Here is a 26,720-nt window from a genome sequence, read left to right as displayed (position 1 = left end):
GGCCCGAGGATTACTCACATGCACATATTCTTTTACAGTGTTTCCGTAACTAGGGCCTTGGATATATGTGCAAAATACTTACTTTCCCTGCATAGATACACTCAAAATACCTGGACCAGCGAAACGCATTCACGCCGCGAGCCTGTACTTGCCTAAAACCCAAATAGTATTTCGAAAGGCTAGCATGCCAAATTCAAGTGTAATATTTCGAGCCCCGACTTCTGATATTTCAAACCGCCGATATAGTGTGCAGAGATCATGTACTTACATCCACTCGGTTTAGATAATATGCACCCCCTTTGCATCTCGTTCCCAGCCCATGACTGATAAGACACATGAAAATGTTTCTTCTTCATTCAATCGTATTAGAATGCCGTTCCCACGCCACCGCCATATTTGGATTTCTTGGCGCTGAAACTACGAGGGTTTGCTTATATATCTACAGAGTAATATCAAAGGCTCCGTTCATTAAAAGCCCTCTTGTACAAGCATCTTATTAAAGACGCAGTTCTGGGTGTGAAACCAGGTCGCCTCTTTGGCCGGCTCGGGGAGAGGAGGAACAACGAGGCCAGGAAGAGGCTGCGGTGTATGACTTTTGCTTTTGCTAGGGTCCATCTTGGGGACGGGCGTCTGGCTCTTCTTCTTGGGGTCCGCCTTGGGCATCTTTTTTCCGTTGCAGCATTTGCCTTTGCCGGTCAGATCTATGTACTCCTATTTGGAACCGTATTAGCAGTCACTCGGGAAAATTATAAAATTACAAATCCCTACACGAATCCGGGGGCACAGGGGAACTAATGACTCACTCTTAGTTTTTGGAGAAACTGGGCTCGTTCCTCGCCCGTCCCCCACCTATACGGTTCTATCCTTTCCTTCCAGAGCTTTGCTGCGTGATACATGCATGACATGTAAGAGTGTTCGGGTTCGTCGTTTGTGACCTCGGGATGGCCCAATTCGATAATGGCTTGTTTGATGCTGGTGAGCAGGCCGCGGGTATCAATATGCATAGTGCCCGTGCAATAAACGTCCGTCAAGGAGTACGGCGCATGAATCGTTCCCGGGGGCTGAATTAGTAAAGTGCCTGGTTCCAGGAAAATGGGGATCCATATTCCCAGTTTGTCCTGATCCTCTGTCGGTGGAGGGGGACTGCCGGGTTTGTTTTGGGCGAACCATTTAACTGAGGCGTCTTCGACCATGGATGAGAAGACTGGCCATAATTTGTCCCCTTGCTGATCCAAGACACTCGTTATCTTGCCGAGATGGTCGCCGTGGGGTTCTGAGAAAACGCCAGCCTGGCCGCAGATTTTGAAGCTGGTAGAAACCTTGAGGGCCGCTCCTCGATTCATCCTGCCGAGCCCGCCTCCGCCGCTATAGCCTCCTTTCCTAGCAAGGTCATCGTAGAGCCCCAGGTCTACCAGACCGGCGATACACGTGGGCACTGGGTTGTCGTCGTTGGAGTCGAGGTCCAGCAGGTTGATCGGACCCATCTTTGCATCTTCATCGGCAAAGCATCGTTCCACGTCCTTGGGATCCAGCTTGCGGGTGAGGTCGTCCAGCGTGCACATGAGGGGGCGGTAGGCGTACTGGACCTCGATCTTCTGGCCGAAGAATCGGAGAGACTGGAATAGTTGTCGGATGTCCTGCGTCCTCCGGAACTCATGATTCCACTCGGCGGGGACGAGTAAGGGGACCTTGGGAGCGCCGTAAGTGTCGACGATATGCCTGACTTCCTCGAGGCGGCAAACGGCAAAGTGGCCCTCGACGAAGCCCGGGCCACCAGAGTTGAGGATGTCCTCGTATCTCTCGGCGGAGATGGGGAGACCCGGGTTGCGTGCGCACGAGTCCAGGACCTGTTGGACGTAGCGGGGGCCCGACACTCTCATTAATGAATCCTCGGGGAGCGGTTGACAAGGTTCATGACGCCCTGTCTCGCCTGCAAGACGCGGATCTGGGCCGTCATCTGATGGCGGGCGACGGCATGAGAGAACTCCTGTTCCTTGGTGAGCGCGAGAAGATTAGGTGGGTCCTCGGCCGTTGGTGCCGGAGCTTCAGCTTCTTCAGCTGGAACTGGTGCTTCTTCAGCTGGAGCTGGACTCGCTGAAGCTGGAACTGGAACTGGAGCTGGAGCTGCGCTTGCTGGGGCCGGGGCTGGGGCCGGGGCTGGCGACTCCTCGGGTCGGGTGGTGGTGGTGGTGGTTTTACGTTTGGCGGTGGATTTCCGAGATTGAGGGGCTGCTGCTGCAGCTTTTTGGGAGCGGGAGTTTTTGTGGCGGCGGCGGCGACAGCGACATCATCATGGTTAGCATCATCGCGCTTCCGCTTCACGACACGCTGGGGCTTTGTGGTCTTTGGTGCGGGCTTTTGTTTCCCATTGGGCTTGGGCTTATGCTCCGGCCTAGCCATCGACACTTTTGCGGAGGAGTTGTGTGCATCTTTGGATGCCGGGGTTGGAGGGTGAGGGTGCGGCCGCGGCTGCTGGGGCCCGGTGGTTTGCTGTTCAGAGCTGGGGATTTGGAGCCATGTGGTCATGGAAGGGCAATTGGCTGCGACGAACCAACGACAACGGACATGAGCGGCGGGTTGACTGGCTGACTGGCTGGCTGGGCTGGGGCAATGCAATAAGGCTGGTTGTAAACAAAAGAGACGGGTGAATGATGCAATTGATGTCCGAGGCCGACTGTCGGGGACGAGGACAATGGGCGGTGGACTCGTAGGGGGGTGCGAGGCGATGCGATGGCTTGCGATGCGATTGCGAAACAATGAATGAAATGCGATGCGATGAGTTCTGTTCTGGCCACGGAGTGGATTCGGGGATGGGCGAGTCGACTGCTGCTGGGACTGGGACTGGGACTGGGACTGGGACTGCCACGGCCACGGCCACGGCCACTGGATTGTTTTGCCGCTGGCGTAGCGTAGGTAGCGCCTGTCTTGTCTTTCCGCCTGGCCCATGTTCTGTTCCCTTCCCAATGTTACCTACGCCCAGCCGTCCATCCATGTCATGTGCTCTTTCTCTTCTTCCTTTTGCCGTCTTTTCTGGACCGTGCACCCCCTAAGGTGAACCAGGCCGCCTGAGCAGAACTGAGCCCGCCTGAGCTCCAAGGCTCTTCTTGCTCCCAGCCACCGCAGTCCAAAATCTCACCCCCGCCATTTGTTATTGCCGAAGTCCGATCAGCTTCACTGCAAGCGCCACACCTGACAAGCAACACTAGCCACACTTCTCTTTCTATACTCTGGTAACCCAAGCAAATTGCACCTTAGATATTGCCTATGGAATCGCAATTTTGAGATATGTGTTGGGTATAGGTGGGTCTCCTGGCTGAGGGGCTTCCCTACTGTACTGTGGTCTTGTGTAGATAGATAGATAGTCAGAGACATGACTATTATCCGCGCTTTCGTTGCGAGAAGGTGGCTGCCATACCGAATAGGACATATGAGATAGGGATTTTGTTTTTGCAGAGTGCCCCTTTCAGTCATGATCCAGATTGCCAACTGGCTGCTGCTCGAAAACACTTGGGCCCCCTACGTGCGTGTGTATACACAGCTGCTTTGCGGAGACTTGCATATCTAATCAAGAGCCTAGCCCAACGGTGACCTACATTACTCCGGACATCAACAAAATATGATTAGTGCTTTGAGACAGCCTCATACTATGGTAGTCGACCAAATCCATAATCTTTTATCCAGGTATATGCAGGGGTATTCCATTTGCTTTGCTATTTATCCTTGTAACAGATCTTGACGAGTTGAACAGTTCAAAGAGAACCCACTGTAGTCAGTGATGACAAGGTCAAAACCTCGATTCATCAGATACGATGAACTTAATGGCAGAGGTATTCTCTAGAACATGCTGCATGGCCACGGATGTACACCAGAAGGAAGCTGACTTTGACACTGATTCGAAGTTAGGGGAGAACAGGGAAGAAAGGAGGCCTCCACGGTATCGCTCAACCGAAAGATCGGCGACATGCAATTCTTAGAATTGCATGACATCTCGAGATCCTCGACAGCAACGACGATGTAACAGACCCAAGAATTGTGCTTTGCTTGGAACACCACCCCCCCACTGATTCCCGGAATCGATCTTCTGCGCGAAGGCCGGCTACGGACGGTGATCACTTCACCACGCAAGCGCGCGGCCGCAAAAGCACATGTTTCTATTTACGGTCAAGAGAGAGAGAACAAAAATGGAACGGGGTCTCGATGGAACCGGATCTGCACCTTCCCGTATAAAGGGTTAGTCGCAGCCGGGGTAAGAGTGCAACTGTGGACGGCCCTCTTGGACTGGGAAAAGGCCTCACCCTCTGCCCAATCAAGGCCTGTACCGTGGATATGGTCAACTCAGCTGGTAAGTGCAGTAGCGGGTCGAAATCTCTCTGACTATCAGATTGGCAACCCAACAAAAAGGCTGAAAATGAGAAAAGGGACTCCTCCATCAGCCCATATTCGTACGAGTTTAAGCGGAGATGCCCCGGGCCTGCAAACGCTGACAGGTCCTCGAAGTCCGGGGAATTGGTTATCGGGTTGACAAATACTGACCCCCGCCGCCCCCTTGAGGCTTGGAGGAGGGAGCCGGCAGTCTGGACGCTCTGCAAGCTTGGCAGCCGCCTCGCTGTAACGGTCGGCGGGCGGTCCGGGGGGTTGCAGATGCAGGGGCTTCCGGCGAGGGGGGAGGAGGGGAGCAGGAGCAAGCGGCCAACCATATATTGTGGGAGTTGAAACGAGCGTGGAAAAGGGCTTTGCAGATTTCGAGGGGAGGCCCTTGAAAGACCTGGAAGGCTTGCTAGGCTTGGGGGCCAAGATAGCGGAGTCCGTCTGAGACCGGCGCTGAGGGGGCCTAGGCGGACCCTGAAGACCCTGAAATTGACAATACCGGCGGACTTCGACGGGGCGCTGGGGGCCACTCCACACTGGGCCACACTGGGCCACACTGGGCCACGACTGGGCAGGATGGGTCAAACCCGATTGCGGCACCTGATCGCCCGCCCGAAATCCCATGCTCACATGTGTGTGGTTGTTCTGTTCGCGCATGCAGCTGCTTAGGGGAAAATTTGAAATTGAATTGAGGCGAGGAGACACGAGACACGAGAAACGAGAAAACCCCGTGATCCCGTCACCAGACACACTGGGTTACCTATATAATACACGAGGCAGCGCTAGCTTAGCATTTTCCCTCGCGCCTTTTTCCCGCTCCCAGCAGCAGCATGTCCATGTCCACCAAAGGAAGCATCATCAATCACAGCATCATGGCCATCCAACCCGAACCCGTCGTCGTGGCGGCCCCCGAGCCGGCCGCCGAGAAGCAGCAGCAGCAGGGCCGCCCACGCCGGTGCTGCCGGCGGAGCTGTCGATGAACCTGCCCATCGTGGACCTGGACGTCTTCCTGCAGGGCGCCCGCGACGACCCCGAGGTCGTGGCCGAGTGCCAAAAGGCCGCCAACGCCCTCATCACCTACGGCGCCCTGGTTCTGCACGACTCGCGCGTGTCCGAGGACGACAACACCACCTTCCTCGACCTGCTCGAGGACTACTTCGCCCAGCCCCAGGCCGACCTCGCCCGCGACGAGCGGCCTGAGCTGGGCTACCAGATCGGCGTCACGCTCGAGAACACGGAGAAGCCCAAGTGCGCCGTCGACGAGCCCTGCCTGCAGGTCATCGAGCGCCTCGACCCCGCCGAGCGGCCCCTGGACATCGGCGCCCACGAGCCCGACCCCAAGTGCCGTTTCTTCTGGCGCATGATGGACGCGCCCCCTACGAGACCCAGTTCCCCTCCCTCAACGCCGACAACATCACCCCGGACGCGCCGCACATCAAGGACCGCTGGGCGCCCACCATGGACCAGTGGGGGACCTCGATGAAGAACGCGTAAGTTTGGCTTTTACCTTTACCCAGTGCATGTAGGATGAAACGCAAGCTAACGAGTACCCCGCAGTGTCACCTCCTTAGCAGGTATGGCCGCGGTCGGCCTGGGACTGCCGGCTGAGGCGTTCATGGACGCCACCAAGTACGGGTAAGTTTCGAATGGAGACGTTCCAGCTAGCCAACCCCGCGTCTAGAACCTTTGACTGACACTTTCTCAGCCCCCACTTGCTCGCCCCGACAGCGTCGGACCTGTCCAAGTACGGCAAGAAGGACAGCATCCTGGCCGGCTTCCACACGGACCTCAACTTCCTGACCATCCACGGCCGGTCGCGCTACCCGGGCCTGCACATCTGGGCCCGCAACACGGGCAAGCGCATCCCCGTCAAGATCCCGCAGGGCAACTACCTGCTGGTCCAGGCCGGCAAGCAGATCGAGCACCTGACGGGCGGCCTCATCAAGGCCGGCTACCACGAGGTCGGCGTGACCCAGGCGACGCTGGACGTCATCGAGGCCCGCAAGCAGCAGTTCCCCGACCGCCCGCTCGTCCGCATCAGCTCCACCTTCTTCTGCCACCTCTCGTCCGACTACGACCTCGCGCCCAACCAGGTCCTCGCCGACCGCGCCCGCCGTATCCGCGCCGAGCAGTTCAACCTTGGCAAGGACGAGGGCGAGGAGGTGACGTACCACGACATGAAGGTGGGACAGCAGGTGCAAGAGTAAGTTCTTTCCCATCAAACCCCGGACTTGCATTCATACTGGGAATGTTACTGACCTTCGTCACAGAGAGCTCAAGCATATTGCATTGATGACATAGAGAGAGGAGAGCATATCTAAACTCTGGGTTTGATTTAGCAAGTCGGTTGCATTCTACAGGTGTTCAATGCCGGTCCCTTCGGCTGTGGCGAATCTTTTCTTTACATATCTTGGCTCGCATCTTTACTACATATATCCCGCGACCTCTGTTGATAGATCATGAGTACAACAAATGAATAATGAGCAATCATGCATACCTCAGTGTCCTTCTCTTTTGTCTGTCTTGTACTTGTGGCCGGTGAGTGCATTGTAAGAATTGGAGTCTGCCATTACTCTCGCTCTTTCATGCTGGTGAAGTAGACTGCCCCTTTTCTGTTTGCCTTGCAGGGATGATGTTGCCGATTATAGGATCGCCCGATAAAATTTCCGAGCTCCCAACTCTCAACTACCAACTACGCCTTGCATCCAAGCAAACCAAGCTTTGCTGCCAAGCGGCGGTTAGTCTTGCGTCTGTTGGTATATCTTGGTTGGTGATCTTGTGGTTCTTGGTGCCCTTGGCAGGCAGTTGCGCCCAGCGTCAGCTGTTGGTAATGTTACATGCATAAACTGAATCTTTCCGACAAACTTCCTGAGGCAATTGTTATCAGTTATCAGCTCTTGATTGCCGACAGGTGGAGTTTTCCTCCCTGGCTGCAGTTAAGACCACTGGCACGGCACTTGTAAGTAACAGGTATTGCAACATTAGTTTGCAAAACCACGTAATTCTATCTGGCACTTTCTATCTCGCTATACCGATCCCGGGGATCTGGTAGGCCCTATCTATGTATTTATCCCCGGTATCCCGGCCCCTCGGTGGTGACAGACCGCTGGTTCCTTATCAGAAGGGCGTACATATATGCTAGGCTTATTCCCGCAAGTGGGCAAGGGTCATCCCTAAATACCTACGATAAGACTGTTGTCAACGGGGTTGGTGACAAATGTCAGAAATGACATGCGCGGAGGGCACCGAATCGTTACGGCATTGGGGGAGTTCTTCATACTACCTACTGATAAGCAACAGGGGGAGGGGTGAAGATAAGGACCCCCAAATCCAATAGGCGGACATGCATACTACCCCTGGTCAATGGACAGGGGTCAGGATAAGCGGAGCTAACGGGATTATAGCGATGACGGCTTGCGATCTTGTCTTAAGTCGCAACGGAAAGACCCAGACACAACAGAATCGAGGAAACGTCAAGCTATGCAAATAAAGACATCTGTCCGAACCCGTGGGTAGGGATCACAACATAACGTGCAAGCTGACCAACATATATCAAGATGTTGGTCAGAAAAGACCCTTGTTACACAGGGGTTGGTTGACTCCCAACTGCTGTCAGCTCAGCAAACATCCCCCGTATCATGGAAGCAACCGCTGAACTACCTATCTGGGAAAGGTGGCGATTTGCACACCTTTTCTCTATCACCGCATATGCAGGCCCGCCGTGATCGTGGTTGGTTCCGCCCCGGGCCTCCTTGCAACTGTCTATCAGATAAGTAACACAGGAAACACTACTCGGGGTCCGACCCCATCCCCCCCTCCCCAGACCCCACGCTGGCTACGGTGTGACGGACCCGGGCACCGGAGATACGATACTTGCATGCGTGCACACCTTCTATCTTGTCCCCGACGCAAGGAGACCCACGGCGGAATCCCCTATGGCCGGTCTTCGCCGTCCTCTTGCCTTAGCTCTCCGCCAGGTCGCCAAAGGAAGGTATAAAGCCGACTTCAAGCGCACCGACAGGAGAAAGGAGGATGAAGAAAGGAACCGTGTTCGTGGCGCATGTAAATACCTAGCCTCTTGACTTGGTCCGGCGTTCTCTTCCCTCCCCCACTCCTGCACCCCCTTAGTCACACTCGCGCTCCTTCCATCTTGTCGCCATGCGGTACTCCCTAGCTGCCTCGCTGCTCGTCAGCAGCGCAGCCTGCGCCCCCTATGCGCCGCTGCCCGTCCACCTCGAGACCCGCACCGAGATCGACTCGCGCGTGGCCAACGTCCACGTCACCTTCAACGAGCCCGTGGAGGGGGAGCTGACCTACACCTACGGCCGGCACTGCTCGGGCACCCACCAGCTCCGCGACGCCCACCACACCGTGGCCCGCAGCAACAGCAACTCGGAGTCCAGACTGGTGTGGTTGATGCCCAAGGACGCCGAGTCGGGCGGCTGCCTCTCGGCCTGGGACAGCAACGGCGCCCTCGTCGGCCGCAGCGAGCCGCAGCGCTTCCAGACCGTGAAGAAGCGGGACCTCCGGAAACGCGATGGCGGCATCGCCATGACCCAGGACATGGGCATCGACACCTGGGGCCCCTGGTTCGACGGCGTCAAGCTGCTAGAAAACAAGGAGATCAGCGCCGTCGACGCCGAGGCCGCCAAATCCAAAGAAGTCGCCATCGTGGGCGGCGGCATGTCGGGCCTGATGACGTACCTAGTCCTGCACCAGTCTGGCCTGAGCAACCTCAAGATCCTCGAGGCGTCGCAGCGGCTCGGCGGCCGCGTGCACACCGAGTACCTGTCCGGCGGGCCCTTTGACTATTCCTACCAGGAGATGGGCCCCATGCGGTTCCCCATGACCGTCAGCGTCGCCAACGAGACGTACAACGTGACGGACCACCAGCTCGTCTTCCAGCTGGCCGCCGAGATGAACGGCCTCAACGGGCACGACCGGAACCTCAGCGTCGACTTCATCCCGTGGTACCAGGCCAGCCCCAACGGGCTGTCGTACAACAACGGCTTCAAGCTGCCCGAGACGGGCATGCCGCCCACGCTGGCCCAGATCAAGCAGAACGCCTCGCTCGCGGCGCCCGCGCCGGCGCTCGATGAGACGACGCAGAAGCTGCAGGACGCTATTACCAAGATCACCTCCAACGAGACCATGATGATCGAGATCGCCACCAACATGCACAAGGCCCACAAGGACTTCATCGGTATGTACAAAGTCTCCTGAGATGAGAAAGTAAAGAGAAGAAACAAACTGACAAGTACTTCAAATATAGTCAACGGCCTTGGCGGCAAGGGCGGCGAAGTCTGGTCCGAGTTCGCCTACATGGTCAACTACCTCAACGCCACGCTGAACCAAACCGACATCGTCGTCGGCAGCTCCGCCGACAGCTCATTCTGGAACTCGGTAAGTCTACTTACCCCTGACTCTCGACAGCAATCTGGATACGACGCATGCTGGTTCAGAGGGAGGTTGATTGCTAACACGGGGAATTCCCGCGCGCTATAGCTATACGACAACGTCTACTTCTCCGCCTCGACCTGGTCCACCATCGACGGCGGCCTCAGCCGGCTGCCCCTGTCCTTCCACCCGCTCGTCGACAACGTCACGACCATGGACGCGCACGTCGACCAGGTCGAGTTCCTGGACGCGGAACAGCGCGTCCGGCTCTCGTGGAAGCAGAAGGGCGCCAAGGACGCCGCGTACCAGAACGCTACCTTCGACTACGCCGTCATCGCCATGCCCTTTTCCAAGGTGAAGTTGTGGCGTCTGCCGAGTAAGTTCTTTTGCCCCTTTTCGTTACCCCTATTATCACCCCGTAAAGGTGTAACAAATTCGAAGCTGACACGAACACCACCCCAGTGCTGCCCACCACCATCAAAAACGCCATCAACAACGTCCCCATGGAGTCCGCCTGCAAAGTAGCCCTGGAATACAAAACCCGCTTCTGGGAGCACCTCCCCACCGGCCCCATCTACGGCAGCTGCAGCACCTCGACCGACATCCCCGGCGTCGGCTCCGTCTGCTACCCGAGCTACAACCTCAACGGCACCGACGGTCCCGCGTCCATCCTGGCCTCCTACGCCAGCGGCGACTGGGCCGTCCGCTGGCTCTCCCAGACCGAGGACGAGCACGTCCAGTACATGGTCGACGCCATGGCCGAGATCCACGGCGACGTCGCGCGCGAGCAGTACACGGGCCGCAACAACCGCCGCTGCTGGTACCTCGACCCCTACGAGGGCGGCGCCTGGGCGGCGCCCACCATCGGGCAGCACCAGCTCTACATCCCCGAGTACTTCAAGACCTACAGCAACGTGAGTTTTCCGTCTTTTGTGTGCCAGCCAGCCGATAAATGTACTTTTGGCATTTACTAACACACGACGCGATAGATGATCTTCGTCGGCGAGCAGACTTCGTACACCCACGCCTGGATCGCTTCGGCACTAGAGTCTGGTGTCCGAGGTGCCGTTCAGCTGCTTCTCGGTAAGTTACCATTCCCACTATGGAAAACAAAAGGAAAAAGGAGTGCGATGCTAATTATATCTGCAAACAGAGCTCGGCCTTGTGGACGAGGCAAAGGCTGCTGTCGACAAGTGGATGGCGAGATGGATCGAAGTGGTAAGTCTTCCTACCCCTAATTCTACCCAAATTCCCTCAACGAAAGCTAACATATGTCTAGTAAATAAATGCCAATGAACAGTTCGGCTTCGAATATCTGATGATAGAACCTGATATAATAGATAATGGCATAAAAGCTTAGGTTAATAGAATATACTGCTAATTCCAGCCTCGCCTCGTTTTAAATATCTCCTTAATAGCGAGAACGCTGCGCTTAGTGTTACTTGCTATGAATAATCAATTAGTTCGCGATCTATCCGATTAGATATTATATCTATTCCGGGACAGCTTAAGTATTATATTTAAATAAATACCTAGCTATTATATTTAATAAAATAAACATTATATTAATAGAATAGATAATTATTAATCCATATAATACGGCATAAAACGGTGGAAGCAGCGCTGTCGCCATGAAGGGGATACCCTTTGGCAAGTGTCAGTGGAGCAATCGCGAACAGACCAATTGGAGTATTGAAGGCTGTTTGTTCGAACGCTCGAGTAGTAAAGTTTGGCTACCATCTTGCATTAAGTAAAACACCCTTTTCGTGAATGAAAACCTGATATCCGTCTTGCCGCCGCACCCCATAACTCCTTCACGTAACCGACCCTTCTGAACTCGTATCAATGCACAAGTCCCATATTAACGCGAGACTTCACCTCGTTCCAATACTGAACCCTCTTCTTCTCGCGGAACTTCATGCCCCAGTTGATCATGACCAGAAACGCACAGCAGATGGCCAGGCCTATAAAGGAGATGCTGATAAAACAGTTTTGCAATCCGAGGTTTTTCAACCACGGGGTGATGCCGTAGCCGATGGCAAAGCTCATGGTGTTCCGTATCAGAATGCACGTGGTCAAGGCGTCGCCACTGATATCTCGGTAGGTGTCGATGAGGTAGGACACCGAGAGGGTCACGCCCGTGGTGCTAGCATAGGCGAGTGTCCCCATGGCGAACACCAGACCAAACCAGTGGACGTTGTGGGCGGCTCCGACACCCCACAGGATGAAGGAAAATGGGACCACGATGGCCGAGATGGTGAAGAGCCACAGTCGGTGCTCTGGTTCCGATATACCGTTGTTCTTCCGGGCGAGACGTATTATGAAACGATCCGAAACAAGGCCAGTGAACACGGAACTAGCCATACGTTAGCAAGCTGATGAAGCAGATGACAGGTAACCTTGTGAACTTACGCAACAATAGTTCCGATTATGGGGGAGACGTAACTGAGACCGACCATGGAGGGTGAAAAGCTGTAAGGCGGGCCACCCAGTATGATGGAAGTCGTCGCGTTGAGAATGTTGAAGTAGACGACATACGTCCCATAGCTGAAGCCGGAGTAGAACACCACGGGCCAAGAAAGCAGCTTGATAGACTGCCAAGCTCGGTAATGCATCATGAACGGTCTTGGCTTGTCGATAAGGGACAATTTGTCGACGTAACCTTTCTTGGGGTATTCACCAATGCGTGCAGCAACCATGGGAGTGCTGATGCGAGACTTTGGTTCAACGGGCGGGTTTGCTAAAACCCCGATCGAGCGCCTGTCGTAGTTTGTCTCCTCCATGAAGAAGAACATAAAGACCCAGGCGACGCCGCAGAAGATGGCTGGGAAGTAGAAGACCCATTTGTATCCCATGCCGTCGTTGATGAAGCCGCAGATGAGTGGCGCAAAGTAGTTGCTCCCTGCCAGCATGAAAGCGTACCAGCCCATGTAGGTGGCTCGGTCGTGCGCGAAGAAGAGGTCGGCAATGGTGGTCTCGGGAAGGGCTTCGATGGGGGATCCGAAGAAGCCCGTCAAAATGCTTTTCGCGATCCATTGGCCGTTTCCATGGGCAAAGGGACTCCACACAGTCACTCCGATTAGGCCGGCGAGGGAGAGTAGATAGGTCAAGCGCTTGCCGTACTGCAGGGCGAATGGCTGCCAGAACAGCAGGCTCCATCCCAAGAGTAGGAACATGTAGCCGGTGCCAGCGTTCAAGTCGTTTTCGGTCACATCCAGGGCCTTCGAAAGGGGAACCAGCACAGAATAGACGACAGACAGGGCCATGCCATTGAACCACGTGAACCTTGGTGAGGTACACAATCAGTCTCAAATGATCACGATAGATTGGAGGTTCTCGTGACGGACTCACAATAGGGCGCATGCCAGGGCCAGGTGCTTGCGCGGCTTGGACCAGTTCAAGGGGGTCGTCATAGTCTAGCGAAGGCGTGGGCACGAGAATTATGTCCTTCTGGTCGGCGGCATGGCGGGTGGCCAGGATGTGCTCCAGGTCGACGAGATGGACGGTGCCGGGAATGGACGAGACGTCGACTTCCACAGGTGGCATGGATGCTGCGTTCGATGCCATCTTGACGGTTTATCTGCGTGTGCTGTGATGCGTTGTCTTTGTGCAGGCGTGAATAATACCACCAAATGGTGATATGGTGGCGATAGATTGGTGGTCCAGTGACGCCAAGGAGATGCGCTTCAAGCTGTTGTGTCTAAGACATGGAGGGGCGTTGGAGGGGCACACCGTTCCTGCCTCGAAATTGCCTATGTACTTACTAGGTAGGTAAATGCAGCTTGAGGTATTGGAAGGAAGGAGTCACAAGACGGGTCTCGTAGGTGCGCCAAGGAGGCAGTTGCGAGGACAATCAAAACAAACAACCTCCCCACAACCGCAACGGCTGCAAATGCGCAAAATCCGTCAATTCGTCTCGGTCTGGATGATGAAGGCCTGCTATCGCAAGGTACAACTGATCCAAGCTGTTTATCAAGTACGGAGGGGTCAGCGTTCATATATGGTCAGCATGCACCTGCGTAGCATCGAGGGACATGACATGCAGTGACACAAGCTTCGCCAAACAGACGTTTAGGTTGCGTGCCGGCGGCGCTAATGCCGGCTCGCAGCGAGCAGGCGGATATCTGATAGGCCCAAACGATGCGAGAGGCGCAAAGCTTGGAGGGACGCACGCCCTTTGCATCCGGAATCAGCTAATCAGTGCCTAATCGGGTCGTACAGATGACCAGACTCCTGCACAGCATATGCACCGCAGCTTCCTTATCTTCCGCCGAGTGACTCGCCAATATGCTCTGTACGTACAGTGGTAATTTGGTTTAGCATATTGGTACCATGCAGACATGCGCCAGTGTCACAACAACTCGAATGTTAGCATCAATCTCCTCGGCACGGTCCGAGGTACACCGTTTCTGGTGTTTGAGTCCCAAAACCATGCAAGGCGATGCTAGCCAGTGAATTGTCATATCATATCAGTAGCTTGCTAAGCTACAAAAGTGGTGACGGTCAACAATCGCTGTAAGCCGGGAAAATCGGTCGTGGGATTCCGGAGTGCAGCATCTTTTAGATCTCTGTCATCGGTCGGTCGGCGAGGTCGCCGGGTCAATCGGTGCCAGAAGTATGTCGAGGCTATCTTATGAGGCGCAATCACGCAGTCTTCAATCGGGAGCGGAGTGCCCTGAAGCTATGTGTCTTCATTCTAAACTCTCAAAATGAAGCCAAACTCGGATTGGCTAATGAGCTTTGCTCGGATCTATGTGGGCTAGTTTGTTACTGCTCATAGCTTGACCTGTGTCTAAGAATAAAACTAGACGACAGTGACGTTAGAAAATAGTAAGCCTGTTAAGCGCCTAGCTGTATATTATACGAACTCTGCCGAAGGCGGCACTGCGTATGCTCCTTTCGCGTCTATGAAAAGGGCTAGGCCTCCACTTTCGAGCCTCACGACTCTTGGCATGATGCCGATCTTGTCACTTTGGACTGCTATTTACCGGTCCTATGGAGCCATCAGGATTCGAGCTACGACATGAATATTTATAACTAACTACTCATGAAATACCTTCTATGAGAATACCGCTCTTGAGATGCTCCGTATATATGATATCAGCGAATAATAAGCCACGCGAGTAATACGTCATTGCATGACGAGCGAGAAGCAGAGAAAATACGGCAATGAAAGGGAGCCATGAACGCACCCTAACTGTATTTAAAGTCCCAGTCCATCTCTCATGCTCCAACCAACAAACACTCAAACAGCAGGTCCTCCTCGACTACTACCAAACTACTATACAATTAGAAATCGACATCCCCCAAATCAAACCCGCAATACTCAACATGCAGCTCCTCTCAGCTCAGAGCTTCGGCCGAATTCTGGCTGCCCTTCTTTTGGCCCCTTCGGCCATCAACCTCTGTCTCGCAGCACCACAGCCAATAGGGTAAGTCTTTGAATTCCGTTGGCCGCTCGTATCCCCATAAGATGACGTCGTGGACTCGTCTGTATTGACCCCCAAAAGCTAACTATAACGTCATCAGCACTGCTGAAGGTTCGGCGACCCTGGTAGCCCGAAAGGACACCAGTGCCCTGAAGAGCTTCAAGGAAAAGGTCGACGCCGCCCCCGCCAAGATTCGCCAGGACCAGACCAAGTTCGTCGACTTCTCCAAGAAGGACGAGAAGTCCGTCAGCTCCGTCGGCTACAACCAGTGCTTCGGCGTCATCATCGGCACCAGCAAGGCCGCCGTCGTGGGGCACTACACCTGCGGGTCCGTGGGCCAGCAAAAAGCCGAGCGCGAGCTCAAGGCCGCCTGGGACGCCAACAAGAACGACAAGCTCAAGAGCCCCAAGGTGTACATCTACGCCAAGGTCAAGGTCGGGAAGGACCACAAGATCCAGGAGGGCACGTTCGAGAACCCCGCCGACCTCGACGCGTTCAAGAAGATCGTCAAGGACCTCACCGGCAAGGACGCTTCGATTGAGAAGTACCACAATGTCGACGACGTCATTACGGAGAGCAAGAACGGCGTGCCCACCGAGCTGCCTGGCTTTGATCAGAAGACGGCGGATAAATACTCCAAGTACGCTGGATATTATGTGACGAAGGGTCTTTTGGGCCTCGATGTCAAGTTCATGACGTTGGATATGCAGAAGGATAGTTACAAGAACTAAGGCTCAGAGGGTGCCAAGCAGAGGGGATGCGTGAGGACGATATCCCATGCATAGGGAACAGACAGGAAGATGTTATCTTTTGGAAGAATGCTGGTTAGAGTAGTAGTGCCATGTGGATGTAGCAATTCAGCGATATACATACATTATTTACTGGATTAAAGTTGCAGATGCCCTTTATCATGTGATACTCTTAATCATCTTAAGTCCAGTGTAATCCGTTGGTATCTGACCATGGCGATCTGGATCTTGTGGATCTATATCCATCAACTATGCACGTCCTCAAACACCCCATATACGTGATGTCACGTTTGAAATCAATGCAATCGCATTACTTATATGAAAGTTAAGCATTTCAAAACCCCGGTAACCTGATGTCGCGAACTGACGCTGCTTGGTTGCGCCGATCGGGTCATCTCCGGCCTACAAATCTGAGATCGAAACTTGCAAACAGTCTGCTCCCAGTCCAAATGATGCGGCTGCAACTCAATCGTCCGAATTATGGCGCGAAAAACAAACTGCATGCATGAAAAAGTCTTTTGGAATAGTATAATCCATTAAATTTGCTGCAAGTTGCCGCAGCATCTGAACAGCCTCCTCTGTCACCCCTTTGATGCATGAACGATGATCTGGATGATGGAGAAGTAAAAAAAGAGTTCCCAGTTAGGAGCTATGGCAAATGCATATTTTCAGCAGATACGTGGGAAAATGCATGTTGGAATGCTGTGAACGGACAAAGGACGCCCTTGTCGTGGTGGTGGTCCTTTGTCAGGGTGAACAATGAATCCCCTGGCAGATGACATTGCCCACAGCGGCAATCAGTCATGGCAAGGCTGGTATCGTCGCCCAGTGTTGCTGAAGGACGCATTCCCTTCGTTTTTTGTAGCTGCGTTCGCATCCGGGATGAGAGCGTCTTGCCACCACGTACCTGCCGCTTCATATATATAATAGCTTGGTCTCCTCCCTAGACACAGGGCGCAATGCTCAGCATACTATGGATCAGCGCGACAAGAAGAAGAACCATGAGAACAAAGACTACTAAATCCAACCACCACTACTACACTCCATTGATCCCCTAGCTCCAACCACAACGCAACAATGTGCCACATCTACGAATATCGCCAGGTACAGTGCGGCCAGTGCAACCAGTACCACGGCGAGAAGACCGACAAAGACTTCATGGAACAATGTAGGACGGCCTACCGCCTGGGCGGCTTTGGCACCTGCAAGAAATCAGTCCAGAAACAGACCGTGAAGCGGTACAAGTGGAAGGACTGCGAGAACTGCCAGGCTCGACAAGACGTCCACGCCATGTGGTTTTGATGCTGCCGTCCCCAAGCCCCTGTCTGCATCAACGCCAAAAGGACATTGGCCGGAACAACAATCATTGCAGGATCTATCACGTAAAAAGTAAACAAACCCTGCTTTCTTCCATATGGCCAAAACTAACACATATTAGCCATGAGTGCATCTAAGTCTGGAGTTGAAAGGCTACGGAACACTGGCAAGGGAGGCTGATGTATTCACCCTCAACTGGATATCGAATATACCCCTGAACATAAACTAGACAATAAATCATCAATACCCGCAAGTTGCAAGTTGTGTCCACCCACAGCCATGAGTGACACTGGTATGCCTAATGATGCACCCGTCTATGTCCATTCCCATGACTTCATTCATGTATTGACTTAGTAATAAGACAATCAAATACGAGATATACGGTTGGCAGTGACATATGCCCGGGATAGGACAGCTTCATCGTGTGTATGGTGCTCTAAGAATCTTAGCCTCGCCCAGAGTCTAAGACTCACAGATCACGTAGCTTGGAGTATCAGAAGAGGGATATGGACAGGAAGGAACCTCTGACTCGCCCTGTTGGCAATCTGATACGACTGGGAATTCCCATGATGTAATCCAAGCTTTGGAGAAAAGACATGACGAGCAAGGACCTGATGATTTCGGCACCACCTACAGCACCAAAAGAGGAGAATTCAAAGAAGAAAGCCGTGGAAATTGACAAAGTGCATTGTCAAGTTGAGTTCCCTGTTTGGAAGAGCGCCTAAAGAACAAGCCTCTTGATTGTCCTCTCTCGGAACCGCAGTGAGCCATGATATCAGAAACGTACAAATACCGACATACCCAGCGCAACCGGTAAAATTTGCCAGGTCGGCTGGCACTTATATTCATTCGTGAGCTTAGAAAAATTTGCAACATCCCAACTCAATACCAACGATCAAGATGTAAGTCGTCTGGCCATCCCATTTCAACAGTCTGTACTCAAGCTAACGTATCCCCCGGATGATAGGGCCGAGAAAAATTGTATACACTGTGGCAGGGTAGTAGATGCTTCCGTGTATAAGTGTCCCCACTGCACAAAGGATACGCTCTCTAAGTGCTTCTACGAGCGCTGCCCTTGCCAGTCTGGCTGACGAGGCAACCAATGATTGCTTTGCCTGAGGTGGTGTTGCTACCACAATGAGAGGAAGACGAGAGGCCACAAGGTTAAGAAGCATGAGTTGTGTTGCTCGATGGTATATAACTTAACCCCTATCCGTATATCTAGTCTGTAGGAATATGTATATACCAATCTCCCGTTTGGAATCCTACTTAGAAAGACCAACATCACGTGCAAGGATCCCGTAAGCTCCCCATGACTGGCGTGGAAATCTAAATTGCATTGGTATCATATAGCTAAAACCATCCCATGACTTGAACTCCTACCGGCCCACACATAACTCCATTTTCAGACTTTTGATTTGACAAAAAAGAAAAAGAAAAGATCCCTCAGCCGATTTGGCACCCCTTTCTGCTTCCTCCACCATGCAATACCCACCCCCTAATACCCAGCCGCAATATCCCCCTCCGTCCGCCTCGTAACCACAATCCACAACGAATACGGCGCCAAGTCCAGCAGCGGCTTCGCCGCATACGCCGAACCCGACCCTCCCGACTCGGGCCGATCCACCTCGAGCTCCGCGATCCACGGCCGCAGCGCGGCCAGCTGCGCGGCGGGCCCCTCGTCGCGCCGCGGGCGCGCCGCCTCGACCAGCCGGCTCGGCAGGATCCCCCGCACGTCGCCGCTGCCGGCGCCGACCAGCCTGCCCGCCAGCACCGTCGTGTCCACCATGGCGACGTGCAGGCCCTGGGGGTGAAACCAGGCGATGTTGGCGGCGGCGATGCAGGCGATGACGCGCTCCTCGCGGAGGGTGCGGCAGGGGCCGCTGGTGGTGGGGGAGGTGGGCGTAGGCGGGGATGTCCTTCCTGTCGATGAAGCCCCTGTCCCGTTCGCAGCCCCTGACTCATCATTATTGGCGGCGTTGTCGGTGTTCTTGTTGCTGTTGTCTTTGCTACCAGGGACGAGCGACGCCGACGACGACACGATCGCGCTCCACATCCCGCCCGACGCGGCCCGGATCCGACGGGTGATGGACCGGGTATGATCCGAGACGGACGACGTCGTCAGGATGGCCTCGTTCATATTGGCGACGAACTTGCGCCAGGCCGCAGGCGTGATGCCGTGGTTGCGCAGCGACGGCGCGTAGGCCGGGTAGAACGGCGCGGTCGGCGTGGGCCGCTGCTGCGGGATGGCGACGGGCCGCTCGGCGACGTGGCCCAGCGCTGCTTCGGCGGCCGAGGTGCGGGCGCGGGTGACGGGCGGCGTGTACGAGGGTGGGGACCCGAAGTGGCAGCTGGCGGGGAGACGGGGCGGTCGTGCTCGGGGCGCGACGAGGGGAAGGAGTGTAGCGATGACACCTCAGACGGCGAGGACCACCTTTGCCGATGGTCGGTGTCTGACGGCGTCGCGGTAGAGGAGGTCGGTTCGGAAGCATAAGCGTACGCGGGGAACGGCTCGATTGTGAAATCGTTCCTGGTAATGGTAGCGGTAGTCATGGCGGACATTTTGGCTGCGACTACGGTTCAGCGGCAGTCGGGTCTTCAATCACGGTGTGTGGTGGTGTTGTAAGTCAACCTCCCGAGCGACAGCAGGGAATTGAATCAGGGAAAAGCGCATTTTCCAATAGTCTTGACTTGGCATTTGCTCTTATATACGTGTATCTACTGAAGAGGGTTCTCAGCCTTCTCTTTGTCCGCAGGAGTAGGAATCGGGACTTCGACTAAGCCGGAGCTGAGGTGAGTCCATGCATGTGATGTATGCTTGTAAGTACGGAGTACGTAGGACAGAAATGCGAATGCGAGGTGTTCAGTACTTACTTTCGGTACTGTATGGTGTTGTGTTATTTTGGGTCTGCGCCTCGCCCCGCTCCGTTGCTGGCCCCCAGTTGGTCCATTGGGGCCGCTTGTGCTACAGCGCTCTGGGTTTAGCGGATTAGCGGGCGCTGTAAGGCATGGGTTCAATGGATGGCAGTGCGGCAGCTGACGTGTGCATTCATTCCCCCATTTCGCTCCCAAGCTCGCCAAGGCTCGGTCTCGCTCACCCGCTGCTAAGTACATAATGAGCAGAAGCCTTTTTCGGCAAAAGGTCAATTGGAGGATGTCCTTTACACTGCTTACCACCATCCCTTGAGTGCTTGCGAGTCCACGGCGGGTTGGCCATGAAACGATTGGCCGTATTGCGGCAGCCTGCTTGGCCTGCATGCATCGAATTTGCTCTGTTGTTTTCTTTCGGGAGGGCGATGACCGACCAACCGACCAACTATAAGACGCCAGCACCCTTCGATGTCCCATAACGGTCGCGCCTTTGGGCAGCCCCTGTGCATGTGACTTTAATGTTGAGTTTAGATCATGCTGCAGTTGGTAATGTGATGTCTCACAATATTTGCAACTCTACCAAAAATGATGGTAGACCGTCAATCAAACGTCTTACGCAGGCGTTTGCTTCTCTTCGACTCCAGTCCTCTTGTGGATTTCGTAGCACCAAACCACACAGCTCACACTACTCCTCCAGCATATGTACATATACGTATATGCAGATATACCCCATCTCCACGCAGAGCTACCTTCCGTAGGGCATCGTGTACTGCGCATCATTAACATGATGCTCTGGTTGCGGCCTGAAAATGGACTCTTCCAACGGCGCATAACGTGAATCATCCGCAATATACTTTGGCAATTCTCTCGCCCTATAAGGCGCCCCTGACGCTGTGTAACCCGACCAAGTGCCATTATAGTCTGGCGCAGACTTCACTTTGGGAAACGAAGTAGCAGGCTGATCCATAGAAGAGGGCAACGGAGGGCCGTAATGCTGGGCTGACCTTGCCCCGCTGGGGAGCGCCGATGTGAACCCAGAAGCCGACGAGGGTGTCGAGAAGCGCGGTGGCGCCTGGCGATACCCATCCCTGGTATGCACCCTCGTGGGGTGGGATGGGGGGCAGGGGTACACCCCGAGTCTCCATTCGTCGACATCCTCCATGTCCATCCCCTGGACTTTCGCGTCCGGAGGGACGTACCCGTCAAACGCGGCGAAATTGTCAGCAAAGCTGCCTTTCCGGCCGTCATCGGACAGACGCCCATATTTCACCTGCTCAGTGGCGCCCGGGCCGTCTCTGCGCTCCCCTCCGCGCAGAGCCAGAGGGCGGCGTCGCCTCGTCACACCGGCAGTCCTCCGGCCAACATCCGCAACCAAGACAGAAGATCGGAGTTCTTGCTGATTCAGGTGTGCTCGATCCGGAATCATAATCGGATGGCATATAGTGGACTGATGTAGAAGGCATCGGGGCCGGGGCCGGGGGCTTACGGATAAGGCGTCCCTTTACCGTGGGATTCAGCTGGTTCTTCCTTGAATTGTGTAGATAACGTGCCGCGAACTCCATGCCAGCCAATTGCTTGGATGTCTCTTCGTTCTCGTCCTCCGTGCGCGGAGACGGAGGCGAAGGTGTACGGGTACGGAGTCCCTTCGCCTTCGCCTTGCGGGCGGTCTCCCTCTCCCTGCATGCTTGTAGATACTGAGCTGCGAACTCCAGGTTATCCGATTGTCGAGCATGTCTTTCGTTGGCATCCTGCATGCGCGAAGGATGGCGCTCAATAAATGTGACCTTGGAAGGACGCGAATCAATGAATCTGAACTTGCGAGAGGATGTATCCGGTTCCCCTCGTAGATCTTGGCGTCGGGTTGTGAGATCCCCTTGGACTCTGTCGTCAGGTTGTGATCGCAGGGACTCCGGTGGATGCTGATGAGGCTCATGAGGTGGGAGCATCGGTGGGCAACGTAGAACGACCTCGTTCTTCACCTCTTCCCACGGCCCCCAATCCTGGTACTTGCCCGCCTCGATGGCTTTTGCCACGTCGACTGAGTGAGCTATCATGTTCTCCTCTTTCGCATCGACAAACCGCATACCGTATACGAAGGAGTCAATAACATCATCGTAACGCTCAGCGCAGCGGCCCCTACAGTCTTTCCCCTTGCAGAACAGACAGAACGAATCCCACTCGAGCGTCCCACCGAGCTTCCAAGTTTTGCAACGCCTGCACAGTACCCTTCTATTCCACACCGGAAGCCGATTGGTTGATACCTCGGGCTTGCCGACATGGCCATTGGGGCAGAGCCACGGGCCTGCCCTCATCTTTTCCGTGAATCCGTACATGAACCTCCACGCCTCATTGACTTCTGGTCGGACGACGATGTTCCTAAAGTGCCAGAGCGGGATTACCTCCCCGCAGCATCTCGGGGCCATGTAAACCGGCGAGATAAGGGACAAGGCAAAGGCCTCCAACAAGCATGCGTGGCAGACCACGTGCTGGCAAGCGAGTTGCTCGGTAGGGCCGGATCTCGATCCCTTGGTCAACTCGGAGCACCAATGACACTGGAATGCACGTATCCGTGTTTCCTCGACGCTAGTGTGAAGTCAGACCAAGGTTCCAATGGGGAGAATGGAACAAGACGGGGCTTACCTTTCCGTATCGCTAGTTGTATATTCCGTGTCTTCATGATCGCGCTGTTCGTCGTCCCGGCCGGCGTATCCGCGTTCCCCTTGTTCTCTATCACTGGCATGTTCATCAACTATGTGCGCTACCTCGTTGAATCTAGCATCATCTTGCAGTTCCATTTGCATGGAGGATGGGTCCTGTGCAGATGCTACGGCGGGCAGCTGAGTGGTGGAGGCCGGGGCTCCTGATGAAATGGGTTGTGTTAAATCTGACATGCTCGATGTATGACGATGGTCAACCTCTTCGCTACTCCGCGGCTCTTCTGTCGATCCATCAACGGGTGCCGGGGTTGTCGGGCGAACTTCTTCGAGCAGTACCACCGAGTCAACTGGAAGCTTAGGCCCCTGGATTGTCTCTTCTTCGAGATCCTCCGAGACAGTTGGTGGCTGATAATTCGGCGTTTCAATCGTGGGGGGCCGAAGAGTCGTATTCGCCAAAGAGACGGTGATGTCATTAGTACTCCACGCATTGGACGCTGCTGGGAATACCACCTCATCAGTATGAACCGTGGTGGGCGGAGGTAATGAAGTTCTATCTTCGTTGTCAGCATTATCCAACGTATGCAAAGTCTTGGTGAGGCAGGGTGCGCACTCGCTGGTCGTGGGCTGTTGTCCGATGAAGCTCGACGGTGTTCCCGACAGCCACTCATGCTGGCCAGCTGTGGTGGCCGTGAGGCGGTCATGCGGATCCGGCATCATGAGCGCGACAACGAGATCTTGCGCCGTTTTCGACACCTGATGTAATTCGAATAAGACTGTAGGAAACCCCTTCTGTTTGAACACATACGCACTCAGATCGGCGATGGTGGGAAATGGGGTGGACTGAGTGAGTATCCGGTAGGCCACAGCGCCGAGGGACCACATGTCGACAGAGAAGGTGTACTTCTTATCGGAGCCGAACCCGAAGACCTCGGGGGCCGCAAAGCCAAGCGTACCGCGCTGTAGGGTGTGCAATGTCGTGACATCCTGTTGGCGCCGCTTGCTGATACCAAAATCCGCAATTTTGACGAACCACGGCGGGCCCTTGTTGACCACCATGATGTTCTAGTGGACGTTTGAGTCAGCTTGTTTCTTCTCCAACTGGACCATGCCTTTCAACTTCCAGTAGAGGAGGGGTGAAAGAGGCACGTACGCCAGGCTTCAGATCCCTGTGGACGAATCCATTTTCGTGCATATATTGCAGGCCCTCGAGGACCTGGGCTGTAATCTGCTTTGCTTCGATCTCGGACAAAGGTCGGGTTAGGTGTTGTTGAAGATCGCCGTGCGCCAGGTACTCCATGGCAATAAAGACCGACTCGTTCGTCTCGAACCACCCATGCGATGTCACGAAACAATGCGCGTACTATAAACGAGACGCGATCAATTGACAAAACCCCCAAAGCAGGAAAAGGTAGATAGATATATGGATGCAAGCTTACCTTGTAGTTGGAGAACTTGGCAATAGCCTCAAGCTCCCGAGCGTAGTCCAGCTCCTCCCCGCTACCAACGTGTTTCTTGATCTCCTTGACCGCGCGAAGCCTCTCCTTCTCACCGTCGCCCGCCGACATGCGCTTCTCGAGGTGGACGATGCCGTACGCGCCCTGGCCGAGAAAGCGCTGGCGGACCCATTGTTCGGTACGGCGGACGTGTCGCTCGTGGGCGGTGCGGCCGGTCTCGTAAAAGACATGCTGCGTGCATGTCTGGAGGGTCTCGGTTTCGAGCCTCGAGTCTTTGACTAGGTCGGAGAACTGCTGGGCGGATGATGTTGCTGTCGCAAAGGGACGAGGTGGCATGGTTCAGCGCTGTCGCTCCAGCCGTGACATTGTCGGCATTTGGTGGGCCTGCTGCGGGGGAAATGGCGGGAATCGGCTGCCGGAGACTGAATCAATCAATCAATAGTGGCCGGGCGCTAGAGCTCACACTTCGATTGTATGATGGGTGCACCGATAGACTGATGGAGACCCGTCACCTGCTATTTAAAAGAACAGCGAGGAAGGTGAACAGACTCCGATCGCAGGAAACCAGGAAGTCATGAGGCAGTGCCCCCCAGCCAGTCAGCTGCAGGAAGTAAGCGCGGGCGTCACTTCGCCCCCAATCTTGGTTTGGGTGGCTGCGCAGGCTCACTCTGCCTGTCAGCTGCCCAAACCACACCCAGACCGCCAGTAATATCTCCCCAACAACAAATCACCGAAATTCATCTATCTTCCCAGTTCCCAAGTTTTAATGGCAGAGCCGGGTACGATATTGACTGCAGTGGAGCTGTGTTTTAAGTGAGTATATGCCGACGGGTTTGGCCGTTCGGAATCATCGAAGGTGCTAACAGGCCCTGCACAGGCTTGGCGTACGCATCGCCGAGGCGTGCGAAACATGGAAGAACGCCGACACAGAAATCCGGGAAAGGGCCATCAGACTCAACCTCTACTGGGCCCAGACAAGGACCCAAATAGAGTTTATCCAAAAAGTCGTCAAGACGATTGACAAGGACCTTCTGGAGACCATAGACGACGTCCTCGGCGTCCTTGCGACAAAGCTGTCCCTGGCCTCTGCCAAGCTGGACAAGCTGCTCGAGTCTCCGGGCTCGGCAGCAGCACCGGCGTCCAGCACATGGAAGGTCAAGCGAGGGCGCTACACGCTCACGAAGAACGCGTTCGATGCCATCATGGACGACCTGGAACAGTGGCAGAAACGGTTCGACCCCTGCTGGTTCCTCATGATGAGAATCGCGAGCCCTGTCATCGACCAGGAGCTTGGCGCGTTGAATGAAAATGACGCCGACAAGGGTCCCAAGGACCAAAGGCCCAGAACATCGTCTATCGCAACCTCAGCGACCGCCGTCTCGCTGGCAGATGGCTTGCGGGACGCACTGCGCGAGCCCCCACAGCGAACCACTTCCGTGTTCTTACCCTTGGACCCCTCGCTGGACTTCTCGCCCATTGCGTTCTCGTCCGCTCGCTTGGCTCTGCGCCACCGCAAAGACAAACCCTCGAAGCAGTTTATTGTCGACCGGTTCGGCGTCCTGCCCCAGAGCAACCAGCTTGCGGTCAAAAAGGACGCTCGCGACCTGGCAAGAAAGCTCGCCAACGCCGACCCGATCACTTTCGGTCTCTTGAAAGCAAAAGGGGTTATGACGGTCCAGGGGCACGACAGCAAACATGTCGAACAATTCAACTTCATATACAATGTACCGGATGGTCTTACTTCGCGGACGAGCCTTCGCCAGGCACTCATGCAGGACCATGACTGTCTGCACTTGAGTCAGCAGATACGGATGGCCAGGGACCTTGCGACCTCCGTTGGGTTCGTACACAACTTCAACTTTGTCCACAAGAACATCCACCCGGAGTCTATCCTGCTTTTCGAGAATGTCGAGAGTACTTCAACGTCCACGTTTCTCGTCGGATTTGAGTGTTTTCGGTCAGCAGACGCCGGGACACTTAAGAAAGGGGACGCGGAGTGGCACAAGAACTTGTATCGCCACCCGACCAGACAGGAATCAACCCAGAAACGTCGTATATCATGCAACATGACATATACAGTCTTGGCGTGTGTTTGCTCGAGCTGGGCCTGTCGACATCCCTTGTTAGTTATGACGCACTAGGCGAGAAACCCCGAGCCGGGTCCACTGCTCAAGGAAGTTCAAGAAGAGTCGGCCGTTGACCCATCTAATGACGACGAGGGCGGTGGCTCTATGCTTCCTGCAGAGATGCGCGAAGCCTATCGGATTAAGGACTCCTTACTCTCTATTGCCAAGACGCGACTGTCGCGCCGCATGGGACCCAGGTACTCGGCCGTCGTCGCAACCTGTCTCACATGTCTTGATGCCAACAATGAGGACTTTGGCGACGAGTCGGAATGACAGACGCCGATGGAATCATCGTCGGCGTGCGATTTATCGAGAAGATCATCACGAAACTCGGTGATATTGCGGTGTGATG

General features: G+C 54.7%; 10 protein-coding genes across 10 annotated transcripts; 5 read left to right on the top strand and 5 right to left on the bottom strand.

Annotated features, from left to right (window-relative positions):
- Positions 1-468: 468 nt before the first annotated feature.
- PG997_014087 (uncharacterized protein) lies at positions 469-1,880 on the bottom strand (the record flags this gene model as incomplete). Its single annotated transcript, XM_066818401.1, has 2 exons — positions 469-711; positions 804-1,880. The coding sequence occupies 2 exons, from the start codon at positions 1,878-1,880 to the stop codon at positions 469-471; spliced, it is 1,320 nt and encodes a 439-aa protein (XP_066664093.1).
- A 73-nt stretch (positions 1,881-1,953) lies between these two features.
- PG997_014086 (uncharacterized protein) lies at positions 1,954-2,526 on the bottom strand (the record flags this gene model as incomplete). The annotated part of the gene is made up of 1 exon (XM_066818400.1): positions 1,954-2,526. The coding sequence occupies one exon, from the start codon at positions 2,524-2,526 to the stop codon at positions 1,954-1,956; it is 573 nt and encodes a 190-aa protein (XP_066664092.1).
- Positions 2,527-5,344: 2,818 nt separating this feature from the next.
- Positions 5,345-6,669, top strand: PG997_014085 (uncharacterized protein; the record flags this gene model as incomplete). The annotated part of the gene is made up of 5 exons (XM_066818399.1): positions 5,345-5,737; positions 5,758-5,858; positions 5,926-6,003; positions 6,074-6,571; positions 6,639-6,669. The coding sequence occupies 5 exons, from the start codon at positions 5,345-5,347 to the stop codon at positions 6,667-6,669; spliced, it is 1,101 nt and encodes a 366-aa protein (XP_066664091.1).
- A 1,857-nt stretch (positions 6,670-8,526) lies between these two features.
- PG997_014084 (uncharacterized protein) lies at positions 8,527-11,047 on the top strand (the record flags this gene model as incomplete). Its single annotated transcript, XM_066818398.1, has 7 exons — positions 8,527-9,571; positions 9,641-9,771; positions 9,874-10,141; positions 10,228-10,679; positions 10,755-10,848; positions 10,919-10,983; positions 11,045-11,047. The coding sequence occupies 7 exons, from the start codon at positions 8,527-8,529 to the stop codon at positions 11,045-11,047; spliced, it is 2,058 nt and encodes a 685-aa protein (XP_066664090.1).
- A 560-nt stretch (positions 11,048-11,607) lies between these two features.
- Positions 11,608-13,332, bottom strand: PG997_014083 (MFS transporter; the record flags this gene model as incomplete). Its single annotated transcript, XM_066818397.1, is given in 3 exon segments — positions 11,608-12,121; positions 12,178-13,050; positions 13,064-13,332. The coding sequence occupies 3 exon segments, from the start codon at positions 13,330-13,332 to the stop codon at positions 11,608-11,610; spliced, it is 1,656 nt and encodes a 551-aa protein (XP_066664089.1).
- Positions 13,333-15,096: 1,764 nt separating this feature from the next.
- PG997_014082 (uncharacterized protein) lies at positions 15,097-15,925 on the top strand (the record flags this gene model as incomplete). Its single annotated transcript, XM_066818396.1, has 2 exons — positions 15,097-15,197; positions 15,295-15,925. The coding sequence occupies 2 exons, from the start codon at positions 15,097-15,099 to the stop codon at positions 15,923-15,925; spliced, it is 732 nt and encodes a 243-aa protein (XP_066664088.1).
- A 1,095-nt stretch (positions 15,926-17,020) lies between these two features.
- PG997_014081 (uncharacterized protein) lies at positions 17,021-17,245 on the top strand (the record flags this gene model as incomplete). The annotated part of the gene is made up of 1 exon (XM_066818395.1): positions 17,021-17,245. One exon carries the CDS (start codon positions 17,021-17,023, stop codon positions 17,243-17,245), a length of 225 nt encoding a protein of 74 aa, XP_066664087.1.
- A 1,513-nt stretch (positions 17,246-18,758) lies between these two features.
- On the bottom strand, positions 18,759-19,822 carry PG997_014080 (uncharacterized protein; the record flags this gene model as incomplete). Its single annotated transcript, XM_066818394.1, has 2 exons — positions 18,759-19,543; positions 19,588-19,822. 2 exons carry the CDS (start codon positions 19,820-19,822, stop codon positions 18,759-18,761), a joined length of 1,020 nt encoding a protein of 339 aa, XP_066664086.1.
- A 1,223-nt stretch (positions 19,823-21,045) lies between these two features.
- On the bottom strand, positions 21,046-24,578 carry PG997_014079 (kinase-like domain-containing protein; the record flags this gene model as incomplete). Its single annotated transcript, XM_066818393.1, has 6 exons — positions 21,046-21,219; positions 21,264-21,541; positions 21,618-22,714; positions 22,772-23,850; positions 23,939-24,148; positions 24,225-24,578. 6 exons carry the CDS (start codon positions 24,576-24,578, stop codon positions 21,046-21,048), a joined length of 3,192 nt encoding a protein of 1,063 aa, XP_066664085.1.
- Positions 24,579-25,008: 430 nt separating this feature from the next.
- Positions 25,009-26,641, top strand: PG997_014078 (uncharacterized protein; the record flags this gene model as incomplete). The annotated part of the gene is made up of 3 exons (XM_066818392.1): positions 25,009-25,055; positions 25,120-26,332; positions 26,384-26,641. The coding sequence occupies 3 exons, from the start codon at positions 25,009-25,011 to the stop codon at positions 26,639-26,641; spliced, it is 1,518 nt and encodes a 505-aa protein (XP_066664084.1).
- Positions 26,642-26,720: the final 79 nt, after the last annotated feature.

This window comes from Apiospora hydei, assembly GCF_038363865.1.
Source record: "Apiospora hydei strain CBS 114990 chromosome Unknown utg000009l_segment0_segment0, whole genome shotgun sequence".
Classification (NCBI taxonomy): domain Eukaryota; kingdom Fungi; phylum Ascomycota; class Sordariomycetes; order Amphisphaeriales; family Apiosporaceae; genus Apiospora; species Apiospora hydei.
Note: the sequence above shows the minus strand (reverse complement) of the source record. Positions and strands in the feature narration are given on the sequence as shown.